At 39.1% G+C, this 27865-nt stretch overlaps 1 protein-coding gene across 1 annotated transcript in view; it reads left to right on the forward strand.

Annotated features, from left to right (window-relative positions):
* PKHD1 (polycystic kidney and hepatic disease 1 (autosomal recessive)) overlaps nt 1-27865 on the forward strand; it is a 535504-nt gene that overhangs the window by 212923 nt on the left and 294716 nt on the right. Inside the window, 9 exon segments of the mRNA XM_012648551.1 lie at nt 3446-3656; nt 4051-4208; nt 6479-6670; nt 9665-9790; nt 12240-12296; nt 12580-12710; nt 19597-19709; nt 21563-21668; nt 26301-26435. Coding sequence (XP_012504005.1) covers nt 3446-3656; nt 4051-4208; nt 6479-6670; nt 9665-9790; nt 12240-12296; nt 12580-12710; nt 19597-19709; nt 21563-21668; nt 26301-26435 — 1229 coding nt within the window.

Below are 27865 nucleotides of genomic sequence, written 5' to 3' on the forward strand. Positions count from 1 at the left end.
GAGGTCTACCCAGGCCTTCCTGTACCTGCTCAGCCTGTGGCTATTTCAATAGTGATAAAAATTTTTACCACCTCTCCCAGAACTTCCATTCCTTTTCGACATTCCTTTCTGCTTGTTATAGGTTTTCTCACAATGTATTTCATGCAAGTTCATCAACCAGTCTGTCTGCCATGATCACCACAAGGTATCTTTCATGCTTTTTCCCTCCTACTTTGGCTTCCTTGGTCACTGTTATCTATTCAGGAAGGTGGTGGGGGCCGCCTCATCCCTATCTCCACTGCTGGAACTGCCATGGGGATAGTGAACACATGAGTCCAAGGGTGCAGGCCTACATTGTCCCCAGGTGATGGAACCCCAAAGTGTGGGAGTGCGCTATGTCCCATAATGAAATATGGTGACTGCCTCTCTGTGCCACTCAAGGTCCCACCTGATCACTTAGATACCAAAACTTTGGGGTGCTTGCTTCTCCATGTCTCGCTCATGATTTTCCTCATTCGGGGCATATTTATGGAGCACCTGTCACAGTCTAGACACTGTGAAAGGCATTGGTGCTACGATGGTGAGCGAACATGGCTTTGGTTTTTGCTGTTGTATTTAGAGGGGGAGACAAACAGATAATTACTGTCATAGAGGTCAAATTGCAGTTGTGTTAAGTGCTAGAAAGGAGAGAGATATGGTGATATGACAAATTACAACACAGGATTTGACTAGTCAGGAAGTGTTGGAGGCTTTTCTCAGAACTATGTTCTGATGATGCAGCAGAATGAGTTGGCAAAAGAATCCCAGGCAGGGGAGCATCAGGTGCAAAAGCCTTCTGGAAGGTTCTTTCAGGTTCTTCCCTCAGGTTCAGTCATGGGGCCATGTGGTCAAGAGAGAGAGCTTCTATCTGAGGCAGATTCCATGTCTCCCTGTCACCCTGTCTTCCTTCGTCTGCTTCTTTGCTCATGCTGCTTCCCTCATGCAAAGCAACACAAATAAATAGCCCACAGACCACCCAGACATGCTTGGGTATGCCCGAATACCAGATGTAGGTGCAGATTTTGCTCAGGTAAGGATCTCACATCACTGTAAGGTCTGTAGGAGGCAGTGAAGATCAGCGCCTTCAGGAGGAGGCTGAAATGGTCCCTGAAATTCAGTGGAAGAAGTGGGGCTTGAGCTGTGCTTTGGAAGGGTAGGAGAGAGGAAGCAGACAGGGCACAAAGGTGGGAGAAACAAAATTGGCAAAGGAGTAGAGGTAGGAATGATCCTGTTAAATGAGAACAGGTGTAAAGAGACTGGGCTTCCTGGAACAGAGTTTATTAAGAAATCAGAGACCATAAATTAGGATCACATTACAGAGTCTGGAAGGGAATTCGGGGCTTTGTTCCTGAGTACTGTAGGGAAATACTGCAGGTTAGTGGACAAAGAAGGGATGTAATGAAAGTAACTGAGCAGATTTTTTTTTTTTTTTTTTAAAGAACATAATGAGGAATGGTTAAAAGAACAAAGGCTATTTGTAAAAGGTCTAGCTCAGGTTATTATTACAATAGTTATGACACCCTGAGTTTGAGATGATGTTAGGTCATCCAAATGTTGATGTCTTCCATGTAGCTAGAAATATGAGGACAGTACTCGTGAAACACCCGGGCTTGATGTTTTAGTGAGACAGATAGAGATGTTATTTTTGTAATGAGAGTGGATAAGTTATGAAATAATTTTACTGCTTTCTAAAGGCTCTGTACACTTCAAAGGATGTAAGTTTATTTTAATAGTTAAAAATGCACTTCAAAGATTGTGATTTTTTTCATTCTTTTGGACTTTACCATTATTTATAGTAATAATTAGTTGAGAAATATTTTTGTTATCTCTACTCTTGGTTCTGCCCCGTGTAGCTTGCATATTGGCAGGTATGTAGCAGGTGTTTGTTGCACACTGACTGGAGTATTATAAACAATTAATCACAAAGGTTGATAGCATTTTGTCTTTGATAAACATTTTTCTATGCTTGGTAGAGATTTTTCTATGTAGACATTCAAGGATGGGTCATAAAAATTCACATATATATGCATATACATTTAAATAAACTTTATTTCATTTTATTGTTCCCAAAGGTTAAGATATACAAACAAGGAATAAAATTAAAATTATTTTCTGTTGGGATGATTTATGTCTTAATTTTCACCTGCCCCATAATTAGAAATTTTGAACTCTGTAAATTTTTTTTAAGATAAAATTATTGCCCAAGTAAACTTCAGAAATTACATCATTAACCCGGAGACCTTTCTAAGCCTAAAACAACATTATTGGTACAAGTGCCTCCACACACAGAGACAAATAAGTAAAGAGGAAAGTTTAAAATAATTTGAAAATGATTTATTGTCGGCCACCTCTGTAGCTAGAGATTCAAGTATTATTACTTTACTTCAGTGCAACAAGGGAGGACAGTAACTTGCTGTGGGCTAAAGGTAAATTATGATCTATTGCAAAGGAGGAAGGAAATATACTAAGGAAAGAGGAAGGAGTTGGGCATAAGCCATTTTTTTCTGAAGTATTGTTTAATGCCTTGAAAAAAATCTTTGCTTTGGCAATTGCTGAAAAAGGCCAGAGTAAACTGTGGGACAGATGACATTCTTGAATCTTTGATAATGAAGGACTAGTGTCTGGTGTGGGGATGGCCACATGGATACACCAAAGTGTAATACAAACTAAGATATCTAGAGTCATAAGTTCCTCCTTTTTCAACTTTGCTTAGCCGTCCTACCCTAGACAGACCTAGGTTTAGAGTTTGAAGGGATCAATTAATATACAAAGACTTAGTACAACCCATCATAAGGTAATTTCGATTTTCCACTCTACTTACATTATTTGTGGAGTGAGTCAAAGTCTTCGTACTGGAAATTAGTTACGGAACCTCTACCTTACAGAGTCTAAAAACCATTTGTTTTTATTTGGAATAAAAAAGAGGTGGTAAAATTTAATCCTCAAAACACAGTGTGATGCAGAGAAGGAAGAGAAAAGACTAACTTACATTGAAGGCCTATTATGTGGCAATATCCAAACTAGATGTTTCATAGATATTATCTCATTTAATCCTCCTAAAATCCTATGATGGACGACCTTGCTACTTCTGTTTCTAACTGAGGAAACTGAAGCCCACCGGTGAGTGTATTACTCCCAGGAACATGATTAGAATGCGGCAAGGCTGTGATTCAAATATAAGTTGAATCTGACTACAAGTTCCGTGCTTTTCACACCTCAATACTCCCTGGATTACTTTTTATTGACATTTGTTATAGATGAGAAAACTAATATCAAACAAAACAAAATGAATATCCGAAATTTGGTGCTTATCTATGCTGAAGCTTGCTTTCCCAGGTTCTTCTTGCACAGAATTCTTTGACTGAATAACATCACATTCTTATTAACTATTAAAATATCTAAACACGTTTTCCTTGGGCTGCTTTAGGTTCACTACCAGAAGTAATTGTCACCCATCTTCGAACAGCTGCCCATGCCCGAGACACAGTGTTGGCTCTGGAAGACGCTGTGGACTGGCAGCCTGGGGATGAAGTTGTCATCATCAGTGGAAAGGATGTCGAAGGTGCCAAACCGATGGAAGAGATTGTCACTGTGGAAACTGTGCACAAGGCAGACCTCTATCTTAGGTCACCCTTGAGGTACTGAGTGTGAGCTTGGCTAACGGTACATGAAAGAAGATGAGGTCTTGATTGTGTTGGGGTCTGGACATTCGTTTGTCTTTCAGTGATGCATTTTTACATTAAATGATGCTAACATTTTGACAAGAAAATTATAAAGCATGAAATGTTTTGACGATTTAGACTTAAATAACTTTCTCTTGTAAGACTCTAGAACTTCTGCCTTCTAGCAAGTGGTCAGTGTAATAATCAGCACAGTTCCTAATTTTCACATGCTTGTGCCTGCAGGTTACTATTCTGTATTTGAGTTGCTAAAGAAACAGACCCCAAAAAAGAATTAAGCTTACCTAGTGGCTTACTATTCCTAATAAGATTTGGAGTGATGTTTTCAGATGCAGCTTCCTCTTTTTTTCAGATATTCTCACAACTTTACGGAGAGTTCGGTGGCTGGAGAGCACCATATTTTAAAAGTCACAGTGGCTCTTCTGACCAGGAGTATTACCATACAAGGAAATCTCACCAGTGAGAGGATGGAGCTCCTTGCTTCATGCCAGGAAGCCGATGCTTCGCAAGGTAGAAAAGCATTTTGTTGGAAAGTCCAATGAGTGAAAAAGAATGTTCTCACTGTCAAATGCTGTGTGGCACGGCTATGGTTGGCCTCTTTCAAAATAGAATAAGCCCTTAATCTTTGAAAGTCCACAATATTCTGTAATTTTCAGAATGTTCTTGGTGAATTGTCATGTCATCCTCCCACTCCTGCCCCCACTGCTGCCCAACAACCTTGTGGAAAAGACAGACAAAAGACAAAAGACATGATAAATTAATTATTTCTCTGGGGAACGTATTTCTGTTAAAGAATTAAATCTGGAGAGTGGAATTACATTTCTGAGTTTGGTGTTGTAATGAGGTCTTAACCTGATTCTAGGCCCCTTCTAAGATTCTTAGGAAAACTGTAATGCCAGAGTTGCAGGCAGCACGTTCTCATTGATTAGATTTGTAGGGCTCCCCCGCCACCCTCCCCTTTTGGGGTTTGTTTTCTGAGCGAACTACCACATATTCAGGTAAGTGGTGGAAAAGTCAATTTATCTTCTAGTAGAATAGCAGGCACTGAATCACACTGATGTACCTATTAAACATCTATTTCAGGGATGGTTAGTTTAGTAGGTTATGTTTTGGTTTCCCAGGCTGTAGATTATGAGGCTTTCATATGTTGTGAAGACATCATTTGTCAACTTTGGTCCAGGATGGTGTAGGTGTCGAGGATGACTTCCAGGCATGAGCTCTGGATGGATGATGAGGCTATTTGCTGGGATGGGAAGAGGAGCAGGTTTTGGGGTGGGAGGGTGGTGATCATGAGTTTAAATTTGTACCTGTCGAGACTGAGATGCTAGGACAGCAGCTGAGTAGAGATGTCTGGTGATGTGTGGAGCGTGGAAGAAATGTCAGGGTGGAAGTTGAGTATTTATGTCATGTCTACCTATTGGTGCATGTGGGTATAATGCTGCCATGTGGTTGGGTGTGGGGAGGTGTTACTAGTGGAGAGGGATCTTGACCTCACCCCCTCACCTAAGTCACCTACTCACAAATGTGTCATTCTGAAAATAAGTTTGGATAACAATGGATTAGAATCCAATGACTGCCAACTTTAACAGTTCTGTGAATTGAGACCTGCATTCTATTCAGATTCTCTTGGCAATTCTCATACAGGTAATCTGAGATCATACTTTGAAAAACATTGCTTTCGTCCATGCTGCCAGTGAGACCATGCTTCTAGGTTTAGGCCTTGTGAATCTGTAAGCTCCTAATAGAAAACATCCTCAAAATAAGTCACTTACCCCTTCTTTATATGGGGCTGAAGTGTGGGAATAAGGTCGCTAAATCCAATAACAAAAGGCCTGGCCATTTAAAAATGTTATGGATCATTGGCACAGATAATCAAAATTGTGATAAAGCATACAAATATAAAATATCTCTTCATTCACTTCTTATGCATTCATTCTCTGGGTGTTAGCAGATGACTGGACTCAAATTTACTGTGGAATGATACAGTGTTTTTTTTTTTTTTTTTACCACTGATGTTTGTTTGGTTCATTAACATGAATAACAAAAAATCGATTCAGGAGACGATTTCTTTTCCATTCTGAGATTAGTCAGATTTGGCATTCTGACCAAATGCCATGTGTTAACAGAAAATGTCCCGGATCCTGAGGTTGCAACGTTTGGTAGCAATAGTAGTTATGTGTGTGTGTGTTAGGTTCAGGGAGTTTGCTGTCCTCACTAGCAACTCAGCTGGGGAAGGAGGTGTTGGTGCAGGGGCTGCTCAGTTACTTCTCTGGAGCCCTTTGCCATTTCAATAGTGGCATTATTGCTAAGTCCCCAAACTATAAAATAGCACAGTAAAGGGGAAACCCCATTGGACAGCTCGCTTAATACTAAAATGTGCTGTGATTATATTCAGGGCTCACGTCTCTTCCCTACAATTATCAACCACAAGAAGGTCATTTTATTGCATATTCCCTCCAGGGGATCTTTTGGATTGAAATAAGCATCTATTTAGGTTGGGTTTGTGGGTTATAGTCTGCCTCTTTGTGACAGTAATTAAGGTGATTGATTTGGGAGTTTCTGGAAATAATAGAGTGAAGGCAACATCATGGTCCTAGTTATCAGATCTTTTAATTAATAATCTACAGAGGAGAATCAAAGAAAAAAGGAAGTAAGATTATTAAACAGAATGAACAGTAATGGCTTGTCCTTTGTGCTGACGGTGCCTTTCAAACTGGGAGATTTGCGTAGAAGCATGTGCTACATGCTTTGGGTCCTCTGGACTTTATTTCGTGTTTCAGGTAATCTGCAGCACTGTTTGTACTCCACGAGCGAGAAGATCCTGGGATCTAGGGATCTGGGGGCCAGAGTCATCATTCAGTCCTTCCCAGAGGAGCCCAGCCAGGTCCAGTTGGAGGGAGTGCAGTTCCGAGACTTGGGACAAGCCTTCCACAAGCATCTGAGCTCACTCACTCTGGTGGGAGCTATGAGAGGTAAGGGGGTCCAGACCTACGACCTTCTCATTTTTCTGTATTCTCCTGTGTGTAAGATACTACATGCAGAGGATCATGATAAGTGGTATGTGGGATCTGAGGGATTCAGAGATGGATATTTGTTTATATTCTAAATCAGTGGTTCTCAAACGTTAGTATGCCTAAAAAAATTGATAGTAGAGCTTATTAAAATTCAGAATTATAGACCTTATCTCAACAAATTCTGGTCTAAGGTGGGCCTAGGGATCTTAACTTTAAATGTGCAAATCTTATGATTCTAGAACAAGTCGTCCAAGGAGCATAGTTTGAGAAATATCACTAAAAGTAAAGCACATGGGCATGAACCACACAATCTCTAGTTTTAAATTCTGCCTCCACCATTTACTAGCTTTGTAACTCTAGGAAAACTGACATTGAATGATGTAAATCATCAGCGCTATGGGAGTCCAGGCACAGCAGAAAGGACTTCTTGTGACGTTGTCCTAACTCAAGGAATTTTCTGCCTGGGAAAATGGGGGAGAATGGGCTGGGACCTGGGTGCTTTTCCTGGGAACAAGGAACAGGCAGATGTGCAGATCTTGGCCAGCGCTGAAGATACAGGAAGGGGGCAAGGAAACATCAAATCCAGGTGAGAAAAACTGGGTGAAAAACAAGATCGGAATCAGGAAAAAAGAATATGACCAGATGTACGGACAAAGGTTCTGAAACTGAAGTTGGTTATAGGAAAAATCCAATGCCAAAGGCTGGTATGTAGAGCCACAGAATCGGGGTGCAGATGCCAGGTAATAAGGACAGCAGCTTTGTTCCTGAGTGAAATGAAATCCCCATCCCTCAGCATGTCCAGCACCCACACGTTCGAGCTTTGCCTTAGTTTAAAGGGGTGGTGCTCTGGGGGTTTCAGAGGTAGATGTCTGACAAAGGACATTAGGGCATACTGTGTGGTGCAAGTGGGCCCTGAGAGATGCTAGGATTGCAACAGGTAACGACAGGTTGTTGTGTCATGGAAGGCAGGATCCTGGCTAGCCAACTACAACGTTATTCCTCATTTCGGATTATCTGCATGCCAAGGATGTGTATTTATCCTAATTTTCCAGATTTCTCTCTTTCTTTCTTTCTTTCTTTCTTTCTTTCTTTCTTTCTTTCTTTCTTTCTTTCTTTCTTTCTTTCTTTCTTTCTTTCTCTGTCTCTCTCTCTTTCTTTCTTTCATCATTTAGGGGGATGGTTCCTAACATGGGCCCTTCCCTAGCACATTGGGCCAGTTTGTATCTTTGTGCCTTTCTCGCAGGTTCTTTGGTCTCCTGTTGCTTATAATGCTGCAGAATATTTAATGTGGGGCCAGTCCAGTAAAACAGAGGGTGGCAGTCACATATGAGTTATCAATTGAACATAATCAAAACCTTCCTTTGCTCCAATTTTACCTATCTCCCCTACCATTGTTTCAATCAGAGTAGCTGCACTTTTATCTATTTTTATATATTGGGCTTTATTTGAAAAACCGTTCAGTGCTTAAAAACATTTGAAAACCACTGCATTAACATATTATCCCCTGTAAATCCCTGTTAAAATACAAATATGTTTCCTGGGATGGGGTAACACGTTAATCCAAAGGTTAGACTTCTGGATGGCATGCTTGCCAAAAGATCTTTTATTGTTTCAGGCCCTGAAGGTCCTCATGGCCTGCGTGGCCAATTGCCCCAGCCACTAGAGCTAGAAGGCGCTGGAATCTTTGCACAGTACATTGTAAAGCTTTACCAATCCCTGAACTCTGTCTGCACAAGCTACGTAAACACATTAGTACTTGTTGGATGTTCAGATGGGCAGGGATGTTCTGGCTGGGTGATATCATGGTGGAGAATCTGTCCACCACAGGCAGTGTTTACTACAGAAGTAGATACGGATGGGTCAGTTTGTTGGGGTGAATCCTTGATGAGTGATGTGAGGGCACCTGGACTAGGGGAGCTGAGATTGACGGGAATGTGGAGATCCAGGATCTACGGTGACATTATAGTTGCGAATTTTCAGGATAGCCCATTTTTAAAAGTAAAATTATTCCATAAACCAAAGCAATTCTTCCAATATCCCAAACATTTGGCATTCATAAATATCTTTCTCACTACCACGTAATAATACAAATCTCTTTTCTCAAGATTTACAGTTTAATCATTCAAATAATATATTTTTATTTTAATGTCAGTTTCCACCATCAGACTGAAGATGCACAGAGTTTACTTAGTTTTGTTCATCTTTATTATCTCCAGCATGATAGAGTATATAATTCCTAAAACATAGAGTTGATACTCAATAAATATTTATTCATTGACTGATTCAGGCCACATAACAGGATTTGGGGGTCATAGAAGATGCCAGTGGGGCCATTGTAATGATTTCCTAAATGTCAATTTCTTTTAGCATATGATACGAGATTCTTCCCCTTCAGTTTTATAAACCTATTACATTCAAATGATCCTCAGGTCAATCTTTGATTGGAATAAGGATCTCTGGCTGTTTTGGGCCAAGAATATTATTGCCTGGCAATTTATAAAGATTAATTTATAGCTTAAGAAACCATGACTATGTTTCCTCATGCAAAATGCAGTTTTCAAAGATCAGGGTTGGTTCATAAGCAGAACCTTCACGTTGCCCTAAACTTCTCACCTGCTATATTGTGATGAGAGTTGATACCAAAGATGATGGCCAGCTGGAAATCTTGATGGCCTTGTGTTCTCTTGTGGTTTGGACATACTTCTGTCTCAGATTGTTTTCTTTTTTAACACTTGATGCTTGGATTTCACCCTGTTGATCTTTGAGGCCCATTAGCTTGAGCTGACCATTTTCTTGACTTGATTGCTACTTTCAACTTCTTATCTCCTGAGTTTCATTATTACGTGGGAGAATGTTTTTAGCTATAGCCCAGCTTGCTTTGAATGTGGTCAACAGAATCTGAAGCACCTTTGAGGTCCATTTCTAATTTTTACCTTACTCTTTCCTGTTGAGATTCCTATGTGCAGGGCTGCACAGTGTGGAACTCCTTCAGTAGAGGCCTCAGCATTTGCAGGACCGTGGGCGTGAAGGTGGACAGTAATGTTTTCTACAATATTTTAGGCCATGCCCTGCTGGTGGGTAAGTACAATGAGCTTGTTTAATTTCTGTATTTTTAAGTAGGACTCATAGTTTTTCACAAGGATTCTCCCCAAATTTTGAATTTCCAATTTATAAAAATGTTGGCCTTCTGATCATTAGAAATAGGCCATAGATAAAAATTCTGAATTTAAATTTAGCTATCACTGATGGGCTTATTAAACTTTACCAATAGGAAACTGATCTTTTAAAGGTTCAGTTCAGGCCAATAAGTATATAATGAGAGTTTTAAAATTTACTGGCAGTAATTTTCATAATAATTCTAACTCACATAAATATGTTTTTGTACAATCTCAAAGATTCTCAAACTTAGATGGCCAAGGACTTAAAAATCTTGAATTCTGTTCTGAACTGCTCCTGTGGCTTGCTAAAGAAGTCTGCATTTCAGAATCTTCTAACTGATCACCTGTATCCACTTTAGTTTCCTAAAATTCATTCCCCTTGCAAAACCCAGAATTATCCTTCAAAATTTCACATTGCATCATATCACTTCTCTAATTTAATACTTTATCAGTTTCTTATTGCTCTTAGAATATAACCCAAAACTTTTAACCAGGCTTAATAAGACCTTTTCAGTGATTTTGTCTCTGTTAGCCTCTATAAACTTGTCTTACTCTTTTTCTCTTCCTCTGTACTCTAGTGATACTGACTTACTTTATTTTAAATTTTCAAAATTAAAGGACCACATTTTCTCTTGCCTCAGGGCCTTTGCACAAGCTCTTTCGCATTTGTTCATGCCACTCATTCTCCACCTGCAAGATCCTCTCCCCTAGTTTCCTAAGTCACGTACTTACTTATGTTTAAACTCTTTAAGCACTTATCAGCACTTCTTGATTTAAAATTATGTGCCATATTTTTGATCATCTGATTAATGTCTTTTTACCAGATTTCATGAGGACATTGTCTCCTCACTTAGCATATTAATGAGTGCATTTTAGGCCTGTTTGTTGAAAGAAATGAATTCATGAACAAAGGATCTGTGGTTACCTTGGATAAAAAAGCAAATCAGAGGCTTTCATGGAAAGTAGGAATATAACTGTATTTGTTAAATAGTGCTTTATATTTAAATTAATTCTGTGATATCATCAGTGGGAAAATGTATGTTTCATTTAAGAACAATCTGTTGGGATGAAAGCTACAAAGATTGTAATCCTGAGAGGGAAATATGAATTATATAAACTTGTTTTAAAACACACTCCAGCTCTAAAAGGCAAAGAACTGAGAACAATTGAGGTGGTCAGGTGCAGAAAAATCTTTTGATTAGAAAAGGACAGCCACAGGGAAGTCCAACTAACAGATGTAGGACTGACTTTGTTTATTCCTACTTTTGTGTGTGCCAGGGAAAAAGTGAAACCTTGAGTGGAAATTCGGGAAGATATCCTAACAGTATTGTTTTAGCAGAAAACAATTACAGTTGACCCTTGAACAACACAGTTTTATACTGTGTGGGTCCACTTACATGTGGATTTTTAAAAAATAAATACAGTTGGTTCTCTGTAGCCATGGGTTCCACATCTGCAACCAAACTCAGATTGAAAATACAGTATTCTCGGGATGTGGAACCTGTGGATGCCAGAGGGTTGACTTTTCCTATCTGGGGGTTCGGAAGGGCCCACTGCAGGACTTGAGTAAGCCAGGATTTTGGTATCCATGGGGTCCTGGAAGCAATTTCCGGTGTATACTGAGGGACAACTATATGTGGAATAGACATTGACTAGACAAGGAAGAAAGCCTGTAGAAGGAATTTAGCCTTTAGTGCTGGGATACTGTGAATTATTAATATATAGGCTCTTCGCATCTATTGTATGACAAGTTAAGGGAATTAATATATTCGTTTATTAATGCAATCTCACACATAACAAGTTTGCAAATCCAGACACATGAAATGACACAGGAAGCCGAGATCCCTAAAGATCTAGTAATGAGGGGGCCGTGGGGCTGTTCCCTATTGATATCACTTAGGTAACTGATCTCTTTACGTAGCATGGCCCATGCTTGCTCTTCTGTTCTCTTCTACTCCAACCTTAGTGGTTTGGATGTGAGGGTCAGGTACTGCCCAGCCTGTTCCTCCAGGACATTTCTGATCTTTGAGGGGAAGAGAGGGACATGCAGAGAGCTCGTGGCCAATTTGAATAGTTAGGAATGAGGCTGGAGCTGACATAGGATGTGCTGCATCGGACTATGGAGACAGGTATTTGGACTCCTCCTAAGAAGTAAAACAGAGGATCTATTTCTCTGTTCTTTTTATGTAAAATGAACTTCTGATCAATGATACTCTAGATCTAAAAAGTCCTTACAATCTGTATCTTTTTGTTGGTTCATAGATAAAAATCAAAACAACCTAAATCCAAAGAGGAAACACTGTTGCACTGTCCCTTGTTTTCCCGGGTGGCATAAAATATGCTGAAGTAACATGGTCTTTTGTTCTCAGGGACATACGTGGAGATAAGACATATCTCTTGGGAGGCTATTCCTGGAAGAAAAAATGGTAAATATGTAAACTGATTTTAAATCTATTACAATTTATTTAAAATTGTCATATATTTTATACATAGGCCTGATGGCAAAATGTGAGGTGTTTTCAATTTATTGAGCACACTAAGTATTTTGTAAATGTGGGTGTGTGTATAATCTATCTATCTATCTATATATATGTATTAAATGCATTATGTGAACTCTAATGTGTATTAGTAGAATCAAGTTTATTGAGTTATATGAATTTTAATTATGTTTGTTAATTCCATGGGTTGATTTATCTTTTTGTAAATTAGACTGGTCAGAACAGGGAAATATAATAAGAAACAATGTGATCATTGGTGTTTCTGGTGCTGAGGGACTCTCCAATCCTGAAATGTTGACACCATCTGGAATCTATATCCGCAATCCCACCAATATCATAGAGGTAAGATCTTCAGCTCCACCAGGAAGATCAGAGCCAATAGGGCATGAAGTTCACTCCAAAAGTTTGTTGGAGTGCAGCATCAGTGGTATGGCATGAAATATTTACTTGGTGCATGTTAGTATCAAGAAAGTAATTTATGATTTTGTACTAAACAAGTGCTTTTAGGAAAATGTAATCATTTCTTTCAGGATTCCTGAAAAAACTGTTTTGAAGCAATAGCTAATGGAGCAAAATAAAGTAGATATTAATCATTTTCTGGTCATTTAGATTAATGCAAACTAAAATATCTTCCTGAACTATCCACAGTGGGTGCCGATTTTTGTTTATCTGGATTCTAATACCAATTACTTATGCAACTCTCACTATCTTACAGTGTTAATGTGGCCATATTGTTGCCCACTAAGAGTGTTCCAAACTGAAGCATGAGGTGTATGAGATCACATTAGGTTCCAGAAGGATGAAGTACACTTTGATGACCATGATTTTTTTTATTCCATTATTTAGTATAACTTAATATTATTTTCTCCTGGTAAATTTCTGTCTAAACATTTAAGAACTTAATTTTTCTGGGTACAGTTTAACCATAGATCTGTCGGTAAGGACTTGCATCAGAGTAGTGGAAAGCCATTTCGTTTCCCCTTTTCCATTTATTTTATCCCGTGGGTCATCTATGAAGGGATTAAGGGCCTCACTCTTCCAGGACGCACCTCTGGGCATCTACTGTGCCATGACAATTACGCCAAGTTTCTGAGGAACCTAAAGGATGAACTTCTTTCTCACCAATCATCTGTTTTTAATTCCCTTCAGCGGAATAACCCCTAATGAAAGTCCTGGTTATCTCTTCAACCCTCCTTAGACTCTTAATTATGTTTATTCCAAGCACAGCACTTACACACCATTTTAGATGCCTAATGAGGATGGCTAATATGCCAGTGAGGAAAAGAGGCAGAACTGCTTGGATCGGAGGAAGCCAGACTTCAGATCTGGGGCAGCTGGAGCTGCCTTTAACTCACTGGCCACTAAAGGGCCTTTGCACAGCTATGTCAGCAAACTTTAGGGCCTAAGGAACCATGTTTTTGTGTACTTTCTGGGGTAGCATAATCTTGACTACTCCAAATGCCTAGAGGAAAGTAAACTTTCAGCGTTGCTCATCTTGCAGTGTGAGGCGGGAATGTCTTTGTGTCACTGAGTGGTATGTGGTCTCCTGGACAGGTGTGTTGGCCACTGGACAACAGGAAGAAGGGTTGAGCTGGCTGTAGGTGCAGAGAACCAGAGGGCCATCTGAAAAGGTGCTGGGTTGCTTGAGCCTTTGCAGACTGACTGGCAGAACAATACCCAGTCAGCAATAGAAAAATTGAGTGCTTTTTCCCCCTTTCATTGACTTTCTTCGTCTTATGTCCACTTTACAAAATTGGAAAAAGAATACAATGCATGTGTTATGAGAATGAAGTTTTAGGTTAAACTGGTAATTCAGAGTTATTAGGTATATCCCTGGCATATTCATCTTTGATATCTTAAAATTCTGTAGTTCTCTTTTTGTTAGTTTTCAGTTTTTAGACCCTAGCATAGTGTCTAAAACATAGTAGTTGCTCAATAAAAAATTTATTGACTGTAATGAATGAATACATAATACGGATTTATACGTAAGCATAAATCCGTAACCAAAGAATGGGGAGAAGAAAGAGGAAAGTAAAGAATAAATTCCAAGGTTCTAAAATCATTTTGAGGGCTGACAAATAAGTTGTTCAGTGGTAGCATTGAGACCCTATTGGATGATGTCAGTGTTAAATCTTGCAAAGTCTAGTCCAGTTTTTCAGCTGTGCCACTGGCTTTCTTTTATGCTGTCTCTTTTGTATTCTATTGTCTGGACCGTTCCATTACTAAAGACATAGGTGATAACTGGGCATATGTGGAAAAGCCTAAAAGTTTTATATTATTGCCAGAGCTTAGGACCAAACTCTCAGCCACAGCATAAGGAATTCACAGAAGTTTCCAGTCAATCACCTTTACAGTTCACTTGACTTCAGCCCAGCATGGTACAAAGGGATTTCAAGTGCAATATTCCTCTTTAGTGTTTATAGCCACGAGTGGCCTGCTTGTCTCCCTGCCTAGGCTGCACCTGAACTAAGTCCAGGGCAGTTTCTCTGAGAAGAAAAACCTGAGCTTTGTGGTTTCTTGCCAGTGAGGACTCATGAGTGGTATCCTGTTCGATCTCTGGGGGCCTCGTGGAATTCCTTTGTATGCTCCTCAGATAGGCCTTTGCCATGCTTTCCAAAAACGGGTTGGTGGCGGTTCTTCCATGCATCACCTGGAGCTTCTTAGAGCACTTCATGCCCAGGCTGTCTTCCCTCAACAACTCCAGCATTGGAGTCTCTGACTCCTTTTACAGGGGCTCCTTGTTATCTGTCCAGAGGCTCCATCCTTCCAGAAGGCATAGCCTATGCGGACCTGTCCCTGTTCCCTCTGCTCTCCAACAGCAAGGGGCTGTTCACTTTCAAAGCTTCAGAGTAGCCTGTGTTTATGTAGGTGTGGGGAATTTCCTATGACCAGACTCCCGTTTAGGGTGGTCCGTGGAAAAACCCTGAAGAAGAGCCCTTTGGAGACATGCATTTAATTTGAGGGGAATTTGTTCTGGTTTGTGAATCAATTTTGTAAGGAATTCTGTGTTTAAAGGCCCCACCTCAGTTCTCAAGCTCTTCCCACTCAATAGGTAATGCATATTTAAGAGCTGCCTGAAGGGTTAACTCACTTTTTTTCTAGTGACTATAGATGTACACCTCAAGGAGCTGGCTTACTTGGGCAGTTAATTTCTCTCTGGAATTTCTCTTGCTTCAATGTCCATAATACATTGACTTCCGCAAAGAATTGATTTCCACACAAAATTCCCTGCTCGCCTTAAACCCTTCCCCGCAAGCTGCCAGCTGCCTGCATAAATATGTAGTTTTTCCCCGTGAATCATTTGTAGCATACCCAATTGGAATCGAGAAAAAAGGCTGGGAAGCAATGTGATCTGACTGTTAAGTGCTTCTTGCATAAAAAAAAAAAAGTGAGCCTTATCGGTTAACAGAGGACTGGAGTTGCACGTTCCTGCCCAACTATAAATGCATTAGGAAAGCGTTTGTGTGTGATCATCCGGATGATCCATAAATGCTAATGGCGGTAGGGCAGATGATTCAACAAACCCATTTATTCACTGAAAATACGTACTTTCTGATCACCTGTGCTGGCAAAGTTGATGAATAAGGATGTAGCCTCTGGAATGTATTTTGGAAATGTTGGAACCTTTTCCGTCCTTGTAAAGTCTTGGTAAGAAAATAGCATTGCATTGGTAACGAAATAGAGTTGTGTGTCCAAGGGAGATTATTATGTTTAGCCTCTAATCCCCATTTCTCTTTGTTTGTGTTTAAGAAGCCCCCTTCTCTGACCCTCGGTTCTTACATAACTGAGACCTTTTCCGTGGGTCATAGGTGCAGAGAGACACACCTGTGGAAAGTGGAGCTTTACATGTACTTCCCTGGGGAAGGTTTTGGTTGTGATGACCAAGAACAACAGCTATGATATTTCTCTGTGTATCTGTGAGGGCTGAAGAGGTATGTTGGGCACCTGTATTTGTCAACTCAGGGATAGTGATTCTTCCTGAAGCTGAGAATCATGAGTGCATGCCCTGTTTTCTAGCACAAGGGAAGAATTGAGATAACTGATTTAGTGCAAATAAGTGTTCTCTTGGGGAATGCTTGATGCCAGATCTGATTGTTTTAAAAGATGTAAATGTTCTGCTAATAAAGACTATTAAAGCATTCTTATTGTAATTAAACATGTTTTTATATTTAGGTTGGTCTTTTGTCAAAATTTAGAGATGGGATACTGAAAAAGGGGCATGGGTTATTTTGATGATACATGACTCCAGTGTAGACTGTAGACTAGGGTTTTTCAACCATAGAAGTATTGACATTTTGGGTCAGGTAATCCCTTGTGGGGAGCTATCCTCTGTATAGCAGCATCCCTGGTCTATCCTCTACCCTCTAAGTTGTGAAATTGCAAAAGTCTCCAGAGATTTCCACTTGTTTGCTGGGGAACAAAATTATTCCTGGCTGACAACTGCTGTTCTAGACTAGGCCACCCGAAGATTGTTGAAGTCTTAGAGATGACCCTGATTCTTTGGCATCTTGAATAGTAATTCAACTTAATATTCGATGATATCCAAAGATCACTTTTGCTGAGTATCATGTGGTAGGTGAGACATGTGATTAGAATTTTAAGTGGTCTTAGGAAATTGGAGAATTGCTTAGAATCCAAAGTAATGAAGTGCAGGAGGGAATGGATCAACTTGTCCACAAAGGAAGAAAACACTCTGTAACCTGAGTGAAAAATAAGGAATGGCTATCTATTCACAAATACCCAGGGTAAGAGAACCTTTAGGGCCCACGGTGAACACAAGCTAAAGCTAAAGCTGAGTAAACAGCACGGGGTGATTATGTCAGCATGTGCTGGCTTTCCTGACCTGGTCACGTTCCAGCCTCAGGGTGAACTGTAGCCCTGACTCACTTCTCCAAAGGCTGAGGCCTCCAGGACATGGGGCATTGCTTCTTCCTCTCACATGAAGCAGGGACTTGAGTATTATTGGTTTTAAAACAAGCTATTTCAATTTTTCTCATGTATTGATTTTGCTTGGCTGTGTGTGTATATGTGTGTGTGTTCCTTGTAGAACATGTGACACACCCAGGGAGGAATAGGGTCTTTAAGTTCCCCTTTTGTAGGGGGTTCTGCTATATTATGACTGTCAGTGGGTCACCCACAGCGAACCTGTATCAGAATACCTTGTGATGCTCAAGGGCACAGAATACTGTCCTTCATCCCTTCGTCATCTTCCCGACCACCTACTAAATCAGAATATGTAAAAATCTGTACCTTATATGCCCCCAGGCTAGGGTTGCCAGATAAAATACAGCATATCTGGTCAAATTTATATTTCAGATAATATTTAGGATATACTTGTACTAAAAAATAGTTTTTTATTTGAAATTTAAATTTCATTGGACATTCTGTGTTTTTATTTGCTAAATATGACAACTCTACCCTGGGTGCACACTAAAGTTTAAGAAACTGTTCTAGGAGGATGCTCACAGAATAGTCCCCACTGAGCCCTATATAGAAGCAACTATTGCACTGAAGCGTGTTTTGCAAAGAAAGGCATTTAATGCCTCGTTGGGTGCCCCATTGTCACAATCCTCCCTGCTCTCCAAATTCTTTTCTGTGGACCTGATGCCAGTGTTTGGGATGAGTTCCCCAAGCCCCATAAGGTGTGTTCCTGGGATTGAGCTACTTACAGGGAGGACACCCAGGCATTCTTTGCCTCACACCAGCCAGGCCATGTCAAACCCCCAGGTGATCAGGAATGAACCATGTGGAGCCTCTAAGACTCTCATTATCCGTGTAGCACAGGGGTTAGGCCCGAGACAGGCTGAGCAGCCTGTTTCTTAACTTCTATTCCCCAGGCAGACTTGGGCATCTTGGCCTTGGACCAGCCTCTCAGGCTGAGAGAGGACAGATGCACACAAATCCACAGGAGTAGTCCCACAGCTTGATCAACTGGCCCTTCATTCCTCGCACTAGTAATGCCAACCCCGGTGGAGCAGCCTGGTGGGACCCCCAGTTTTTATCAGAGTTCTTTCTCTCTGATAGCAGAGAAAGGAGAGAGGGCTTGGGCTCCTTAAGATGTGAGAGTGTGACACTGAGAGGACTCAGATCACAGTTCAGGGAAGGATAGAAGAAATTTCCATGAAACAGCCAACATGTTATTTACTCCACTGCCTGGAGCTGAGGTTGCAAATTCAGATGCCTATAGGGATTAGGCAGGTATCACAAACGAATGGAACAGGAAGGATGAGGACTATGGCAAAATAGTCCACAGTCCAAGAAGGCAGGACCTCTTATCTTCAGCTGATCCATGGCTACCCCATAGGAATCTGGGCTCAGAAAAGCTTGAAAGTCTGAATTTTATATTAATATTAAATGTCCCGATTTTAAAATGTTGGAAACAAAATTAAAATTTTTGTAAACATTAGGTAGGCCAAACAAAATACATGTGTATAGTATTAGACCCTTTAGGAAGTCAGTTTTCTACTCTTAGAGTATATTAATAATGACGAACATATTATAGGTATTTTATTGAATTTATAAGCTCATTGTGTTCAGTTTGATCAGAATTAGATCTCCAAATTCATATGGTTCAATGGAGAAGTTAGATTTTGTGTGAACATATAAAAGACATTAAGTTATTTAGATAGTAAGTCCTGTAAAGAAATCTTAAGGTGATTTAATAATCTAATCAGGATTAGAGCACAATGAGCAGATTTGAATTATATTTGAACTCAGCCATTGTGTCTCACAACTAAGCATAGCTAGGCCAATCATTTGCCTTCAGCCCACAGCCAAATCATTGATTTGTTCAAAGGATCAGAGAGGACACCCCTCGTGTAGGCTTGGCTTCAAGGTACGCCTTTCCCTGGGAAAGCCAGTATGTACACCAAAGAGGAGAGGCTTAGATTAGATGTCACAAATAAACTTCTCACTGTGGAAGCTTAAAAGGAGGTTTGAACATGAGATGCCAATTATTGAGATGGGCAAAGTCTAGTTGAGCTGCCTGGAGGAAGAGGAATGAGAGTGTTTTTGATCCTGAGGGGCAAAAAAAGAATGAATATTACTGCAAAAGTTTCAATGTACCTCTGCAGAAAGTGAATATAAAAGTGGATTGAGTACAAATAAGAGTTTGTCATCCTGGCAGCATAGCTCATGCCTGTAATCCCGGCACAAACAAGAGTCTTTCTTTACAGCAACTCTATCACACACGGAGTAACTATTTTTTAACTATCCTTAATTTCCCTAGGGGAACAGAGTGTGTGCTGCTGGTTATGGCTACTTTTTCCATCTTGTGACCAGCCAAACCTCACAAGCTCCTCTTCTCTCCTTCACTCAGAACATGGCACATTCCTGCACAAGGTAACTGGCGAAATTCACCTACGTTTTGGGTGTAAGGCTTATGATTTTGCATTTTCCTGTACAATACTCACAAGAAGGGCACTTTTGGCATTTGTTTGAGATGTGGCGATGCCCCTGTGTAAGTATTTTTTAAACCATTTTATTGATGTATAACTGACATACAATTTAATTGTATTAAAGTTTGGAGATAAATATACACCCATGAAACCATCACCATGATCTATGCCACAAACATATCTATCACCTCTAGAAGTTTTCCTCTAGCCCTCTTTATTTTATTTATTATTATTATTAGAAGAACATTTGACATAAGATCTAACTTCTTAGCAACTTTTTAAGTATGCAATACAGTATCATTAACTATAGGCACGGTGCTGTACAGTACGTCTCTGGGACTTATTCATCTTGCGTAACTGAAACTTTGTGCCCTTTGACTAATACCTCCTTGTTTTCCCCTTCCCCCACCCCCTAGCAACTACCGTCCTATTCTCTTCTTCTTTGAGTTTGAATATTTTGGATTTCTCATGGAAGTGGTATCATGTAGCATTTCTTCTTCTGTGCCTGGCTTACCTCACCCAGCACAGTGTCCTCCAGGTTCATCTACATTACCACAAATAGCAGGATTTCCTTCCTTTTAAAGGCTGAATAATATTATTACATTGTAAGTATCACACATTTGTCCCGTCCGTGGACACCCAGGCTGCCTCCATGTCTTGGCTATTGGTGAATACCTGTGTAAGCATTTTGGTTCACAAAAGTTTGGTAGTGAAGGGAAGAGAAAGGAGTTCACTTGAAAAAGAAGCAGGATAGAACATACCTTTTGCGGCCAGGGAGAATTCAATGAGAACGATTAATCTACCAAGACACTGAGAGCAGTGGGTAATGCAGAAGCCCTGGGAGGCTGGTGGGCTTGGGCTCAGGAGCGAAGAGGAGAGATGAGCCTTGGAGAAGATGCCCTGGGCCTGTGACTTGCTCACTGTAAGATAAGAAGAGACTTGTTCAAAATCTTTGACATGTAGAGGGTAAGGTCATCTGCTAAGAGCAAGAGGACATGGGGAGGCAAGGTGGTGTAGGGGATTTGAGAAGTATGGGGAGAATGCCGACTTCAGAGTCAGCCAGGCCTGATTCACACCCTGACTCTACTCCTAGTCAATTTTTTCTTTCTTTCCTTCATTCTTTCTTTCTTCCTCCTTTCCTCCTTTCCAAATTGAAAATTTGGTGGGAAAATTACAGATAATTTATATAATGCATCTAGGAGAGTACCTAGAATACAGTGAGAACTCAATAACTGATAACTATAGATAATGATGGTAACAGTGTTAGTAATACTGCCATGATGGAAAATGATAAGAAGAGTAGAATCAGGATATGAACAATTGCTATGCAATGTTAAAGTGCCAGCTGAGGCTGGGTTTAGTACATGTGTAATGAAATTGTCTTTATGAACGTGAAGTTTTATCCAGCAGTTCTTGGCAGCCCTGGAACCTGAGGGAAGAATGTATCCACAGTACAGAAATGGTAGGGCACTGCAGCTAGAAGAACAAAAGTCAAAGGATCACAGGTGCTGGGATCCTCTCTCCTAAGAAGGAGTGAATTTTGAGGGGCTGATAGAATAGCAGGGCATCACAGCAATCTGCATTTTGTTGAGATCCAGGAACGGAGCAGGTCATGGAAGGTAACAGAGTGGAAGGGTTGAGGGATGGGCAATGAGAGCTAGAGAGGAGGTTTACAGGTTTTGTCTGTCTCCACTCTCCCTTATTCATTACTTTTACTTTTGTATTTTCCAACAAGGAAAAGTGGGAAGTTAGAAATATAGAAATTGGTTTAATTTCATCCTTTGTTTCACTTTCTAGGTATGGTCTCTTTGTATACCCTAAATTTCAGCCACCTTGGGATAATGGCACTGGCCCCACCCTGTTCCAAAACTTTGTGGTTTGGGGAAGTGCAGGTGGTGCTCAGGTAAGTGTCTTTACTTTTTAAAATGAAAACTGTCTCTTGTTTTCTCATGGAAATTTATTATGCATCTCTATTTAAAGGGGGGGATGTGATCTGCTGCTGAAGGGGGAATTGCAATGTTATTACAGTTTTAAATAGCCACTGGCATCAAAGGAGTGTGTAAAATAGCTGTTGAATGAACACATTCTAGGGTTAGGTCATTTCCTCCTTTGTGTCTTTTTGGCAGCCATAATAGAGAACAACAGTATCATAGAGATTTAAAACAGGAGGGATTACAGAGGTCATCCATTCCTTCTTTCCCATCCTTACTTAGAGATAAGAAACTAAGGCTCAGAAAGTAAAGGGACTTGTCAAAGGTCACACAGTTGATTAGTAGCACAATCAAGTGCAGAATCTAGACTACAAATGTTGTGCATTTGATATTCTAATATGCTGAATAATACATGCTCCGGTCTTAAGAAAAAGCACTGTTCATTGTTGGAACATAAAAATTCCAGTTCATCCACTAGGTGTGTATATAAAAAAATTGTAAAACAAACAAAAATATTAAAAAAAATTCCAGCTCAAGGTGCCATTCTTTCTTTAGTCAATAAGCTTTCTTCTATTTTTTCAAAAGAAAAAAGTTTCATATGTAATCATTTACTTTTCATGATCACAGTTATTTTCTTATAAGTGTGCCTCGCATGCTCACTGTTAATAGAAACATGTAAAAATTATTCAGTGTCAGTATTTGATGCTGTACAGAGAAAATTATATACACTTGATCTCTGCCACTTATAAATCTGGGGCCTGGGATGCATAGATGAAGAAATATGTTTACAGAGTATTCAGGAAATAGAATAAAAATGTATAATTAAGTCACAATAAGAAAGCCAGACATTTATGTCACGTGTTTAACAAGTGGAAGACAATTATGGATGAGGAAAGCCCAAAAATATATAATTGGGATAGCTGACAGGTAGAATCTCAATTGTACTTAGTTCTCATTTAATTTTATAAAATACATCATTTCCCATAAGTACTATTAATAAGGGGCAACAAACCCAGTGGAAACACTTGGTAAGTGCCTTATTTTGCAAAGAAGCAATTCATGCTTTGGAAAGGCTTAAACTCAGTCTTTCTGCTCTTGAGTAGCCTTATTCTAGAGGCTAAATGAACAAAATGAAAAAAATTAAAAGATGCTTATTGAAACCAGTTTTTCAAGTTCTACAATCAAAAATACTAAGCCTGTGAAAGAGAAAATGGAGGCTTACAGATTGAACTCCTGTATGCCCAAATTTAATCAATCAAAAATTCAAATAATTAGAATACTTTTGGAAGTTCATTTGTGTAAGAAAGAATAAAGGGCAAAGTAAATAACAGGACAGCACCAAATTTAAAATGTAGCCATCTTTGAAACAATCCTGAAAAAAATAAAGTAAGGGAATTTACCCTTTCCTATTTCAAAAGCCTATTGTTACTACAAAGCAACAATAATCTAGACAGTGTGGTATAAGCACAAGGATAGACATATACATCAACGGAATAAAAGTGGGACTCCAGAAATAAACTCATACATGTATGATCAAGTGATTTTTAAAAATTAATCTATTTATTTTTATTTCAAAGTATTAAGGAGATGCAAACGTTTTTGTTACATAGATACCTTTTATAAGGCTTAAGTCAGGGTTTTTAGTGTGTGTATCACCATAGTAGTGTTCATTGTACCTGATAGGTAAGTTTTTACCCCTAACTCAATCCCACCCTCCCCACTTCTTGTTTTCTAATGTTCTTTACATCTCTTTGTGCCTGTGTGTACCCATCGTTTAGCTCCCAATTATTAGAGAGTAACTGTGGTGTTTGTTTTTCCATTCCTGAGATACTTCACTTAGGACAAATGGTCTCCAGTTCCATGCAAGTTGCTGCAAAAGACATTATTTCATTCCTTTTTATAGTTGAATAGTACACCATGGTGTATACACACACACACACACGCACACACATACACCCCCCACATTTTCTTTATCAGCTCATGAATTGATTGGCACTTGATTCCACATCTTTGTAATTGTGAATTGTGCAGTTGATAAGCATAAAAGTGCAGGTATCTTTTTCATTAAATGACTTCTTTTCCTTTGGGTAGATACCCAGCAGTGGGATTGCTGGATGTAATGGTAAATCTACATTTATTTCTTTGAGAAATCTCCATCCCATTTTCCATAGAGGCTACACTAACCTGCAGTCCCACCCACAGTGTATAACTGTTCCTTTCTCTCTGCATCCATGCCAGCATCTATTGTTTTTTGATTTTTTTTATCATGGCCATTCTGACAGGGGAGAGTTAATATCTCATTGTGGTTTTAATTTGCATTTCCCTGATGGTTAGTGATGGTGAGCACTTTTTTCATATGCTTTCTGGCCATTTGTCTATATTCTTATGAAAAACTTTGGTTCATATTTTCTGCCCACTTTTTAATGGAGTTGTTTGTTTTTTTCTTGCTGATTTGTAGATTCAGGATATTAGCCTTTTATTGGCTGTTTTGAATATGTTGCAATGAATGTAGGAATGCAGCTATTTTTTTGACATATGAATCTTATTTCCTTTAGACATATACCCAGTAGTGGGATTGCTGGATCATATGGCAGTTTTTAATTTTTTGAGGGACTTCCGTACTGTTTTCCATAATTGCTGTACTAATTTACATTCCCACCAATAGTATGCAAGAGTACCCTTTTCTCCACATCCTTGTCAACATTTGTTATTTTTCATTTCATTTTTTATAATAGTCATTCTAATAGGTATGAAGTGATATGTCATTGTGGTTTTAATTTGCATTTTTCTATGATTAGTGATATTGAGCAGAAAATTCCTATTGTGAATAAACATGAGTTTATATCTCTTTGGTGATATTGATAATGATTTTGGAAATTTTTCATTTAATCATCTTAACAACTTTTGGGGGAGGTGTGCCATTATTATACTCCTTTTGTATATAAAACTATCTAAGGGGATAAAATACTTGCTGAAGTCACACAACTAAGAATTGTTAAATCCAACTCAGGCAATCTGACCTTTCTATTTATATGTTAATAAGAGTAGAGAAAAGTACCCTCTCTTCGCCCTGTGTCATAAATGCAAGATGATTCTTTTCAAAGAAGGAGAGAAAGATGACAGTACACCGTGAAAATTGTATTCACACCCACAAATAGGTGCACTTTGCTATAGTACGTTAGCTTCTTTTTAAAATTAGCAGGTTCCCTAGTTAATGCTAGGTGTTAGCTCTTTTTGAATATGAATATATTTGAAAATATGAATATATTTGTTGATATCTGTAATTAGGTGATAACTGTTGTCAAAAAGTTATCAGTTCAGATCATACCTATTTTGTTCAAATATTAAATAAATCTCTATGTCTTCAAAGACCTATCATTTTATGAAAGGTTTAGATACATACATAATGGGAAATGTGAACTATTCAATTCTTAAAAATTTGAGCACAAAGACTGACTGACAGGTAGAAGTACAATAGCATGATAAATCAAGGATACCTCGACCTTAATTAATAGGAGACTTCCAGTTAAAGATATGAATATAAACATGACCCTATTTAATGAATAAAGGATAACTGTGTTAGGCTAACTGCCAGCCCTGACCTCCACCCTTATTTTAAAGAAGGCTGAACTGAGCACCAGGAAAAGTTAAATGTCATGCCCCAAATCACATAGTAGTTATTAAAGATAGGTGAAAACCAAAAGCTCTGTCTTGCACACCAGTGGTGTCTTAGTCTGTTTTGTGCTTTTATAATGGAATACTACAGACTGGGTAATTTGTAATAAATAGAAATTTGTTGACTTACAGTCAAAGATTGAGGGGCCAGCATCTGGTGAGGGCCTTCTTGCTGTGTCAAGAAGGAAGGAAAGTTGAAGAGAGGGAAAGAAAGAGCAAGAGATGGAACTGCAGCCTCAAGTCTGTTTGTAATTGGCATTAATCCATTCATAAGGGTGGAATCCTTATGACCCACCTCCCTTTAGGCTCCATCTCCCAACACAATTACATTGGGATTAAGTTTCCAACACAGGCTTTGTTGGGGACAAATTGAAATCATAACAATTGGGATTCTTTCAACTCTACCAGCTGATTTTGTTCCTACTTGAACCCCATCTGGGTACACTAACACAAGGTGTCATAAGTATATATGTGCATGACATATGTTAAATCCACAAATAGTGAATCTGTAATCATGCTGAATTATTTATTTCATATTTGCAATCTTCTGACTATATGATTATACTACACTGAGGAAAATGTTAAGCACTGGAGTTCTTGGATGCTGTGCTTTTCTCCATTAATTTTGTGTGACTTGGCCACTGCAAGTTTTATTTTAGACAGGTGGAGAATTCCAGTTGACCTTTTTAATGTATCAGTTATCATGAGGAGAAATGGAAACTATGGAGGGGGTGTTACCAAAGGGGACTAGTGAGCACTGACCTCACATCAACTTTGGGATGTCTGCCGTAATACCGATGGACAAACGCTGCTTAAATATGATATAGCATGCTTATTTATACTTAATCAATAATTAAAAAAGCTACAGAAAGTCTGCAAGAAAAACCAAGCCCCAGACCTTTGCCATAACATATGGTATTATTTTATAGATTTTCAGAAGTAGCAATCTTCACCTGGAAAACTTCCAAATTTATTCATGCAGAGATTTTGGAATTGACATCTTGGAAAGTGATGCAAATACTTCAGTTACTGACAGCTTATTACTTGGTCATTTTGCCCACAAGGTAAGTGCCTTCGTGTAGTTGCTTTAGGCTGTTCATCAAAACAAAATTGTATGTGTGTGGCTCCCTGATGATCCAGCATATGTAATTCTAATAGCATTCTTTGGTGAGTATTGTATTTAATTGGTAAAAGTTAGAGGAGATTTTTATTTGTAACAGTGGTGATATTGATAATAAAATTCAAATATACACAGGGTTTCGTTGTTATGAGTCCATATAAATCATAATAGTCATGAGTAGCTTGCAGAATTCCTATTTGGTTACAACTTAGAATTATTATCCACACAAATTTAACAATAAACCTAATAATTTAGCTGAATTTTCTCTAACCTCACAAGTATTACGGAATAGCATGATTCCATATTGTCTTTCTGCTCTACAGTTTGCCAAGTTTCTACATCAACATTTTGTCATTGTTCTTACTCTATTTTGGGCGCCCCCCCAAAAAAGAGGTCAAATAAGGTAATATAAATATGTGTAGTTTGTTGTAGTATATTCAGATTTTGCATGCGATTTCCTAATACTTGCCTAAGTGTGGATTTCTGCATGAAAAAATCAGGCTATAGATGGATTCTCCACCATTGCAGGGTCAGGGTACCAGAATGTAGATGAAGTAAATACTACTTACTACCCAGGTGAGAAATACTAGTTCTCCTTAAGGGAACTTCATAGCTGCCATTGGTTTCTTGGGCTTCATACCCATAGTGGGTCCTCCATATTCTTGGTCTTAAGAGAGCAACATGCATATTAATAATCATGTTGTCATAAAAATCATAGATTGAAGAGTCTTACGGTACTCCTGGGAACAAAGGAAAGGACATTTTCATCAGTTTGCTCCTAAATTTTGTCCAGTTGATTTTTTTTTTTTTTTTTTGAGACAGGGTCTCACTCGTTGCCCAGGATAGAGTACAGGGTCTTCATGATAGCTCACTGCAACCTCAAACTCCTGGGGCTCAAGTGGTCTGCCTGGCTCAGCCTCCTGAGTATCTGGCACTGGAAGTGTGAGCCACCATGCCCAGCTAACTTTTCTATTTTTTGTAGAGAAGAGGTCTTGCTATGTTGCTAAGGCTGCTCTTGAACTCCTGGCCTCAAGTAATACTCTTTCCTTGGCCTCCCAAAGTGCTAGAACTATAGATGTGAGCCATTGTGACCCTCCTGTTCAATTGAAATGTAAATGATAATTTTTGACTTTTGTACTTCCACTGAAAGTTATTTCATTGCTATAGATAAAAATAGTAATATTTAAGAAATCATTTTCATGTTAAGCTACATTTTCCTATGTTTAATTTTCAACTTTTCTTATTTAAATCTATTTTTGAACCATCCTTTTCAGGAGATAAATACCTGGTACTTTTTCCATTTCTATAAAAGAATTACTACCTTGAGAGATGATTCTTTCCAGATTGCATATTTTTTAAGAGAGGATGGCACCC

This window comes from Propithecus coquereli, unplaced genomic scaffold (assembly GCF_000956105.1).
Source record: "Propithecus coquereli isolate 6110/MARCELLA unplaced genomic scaffold, Pcoq_1.0 Scaffold29, whole genome shotgun sequence".
Classification (NCBI taxonomy): domain Eukaryota; kingdom Metazoa; phylum Chordata; class Mammalia; order Primates; family Indriidae; genus Propithecus; species Propithecus coquereli.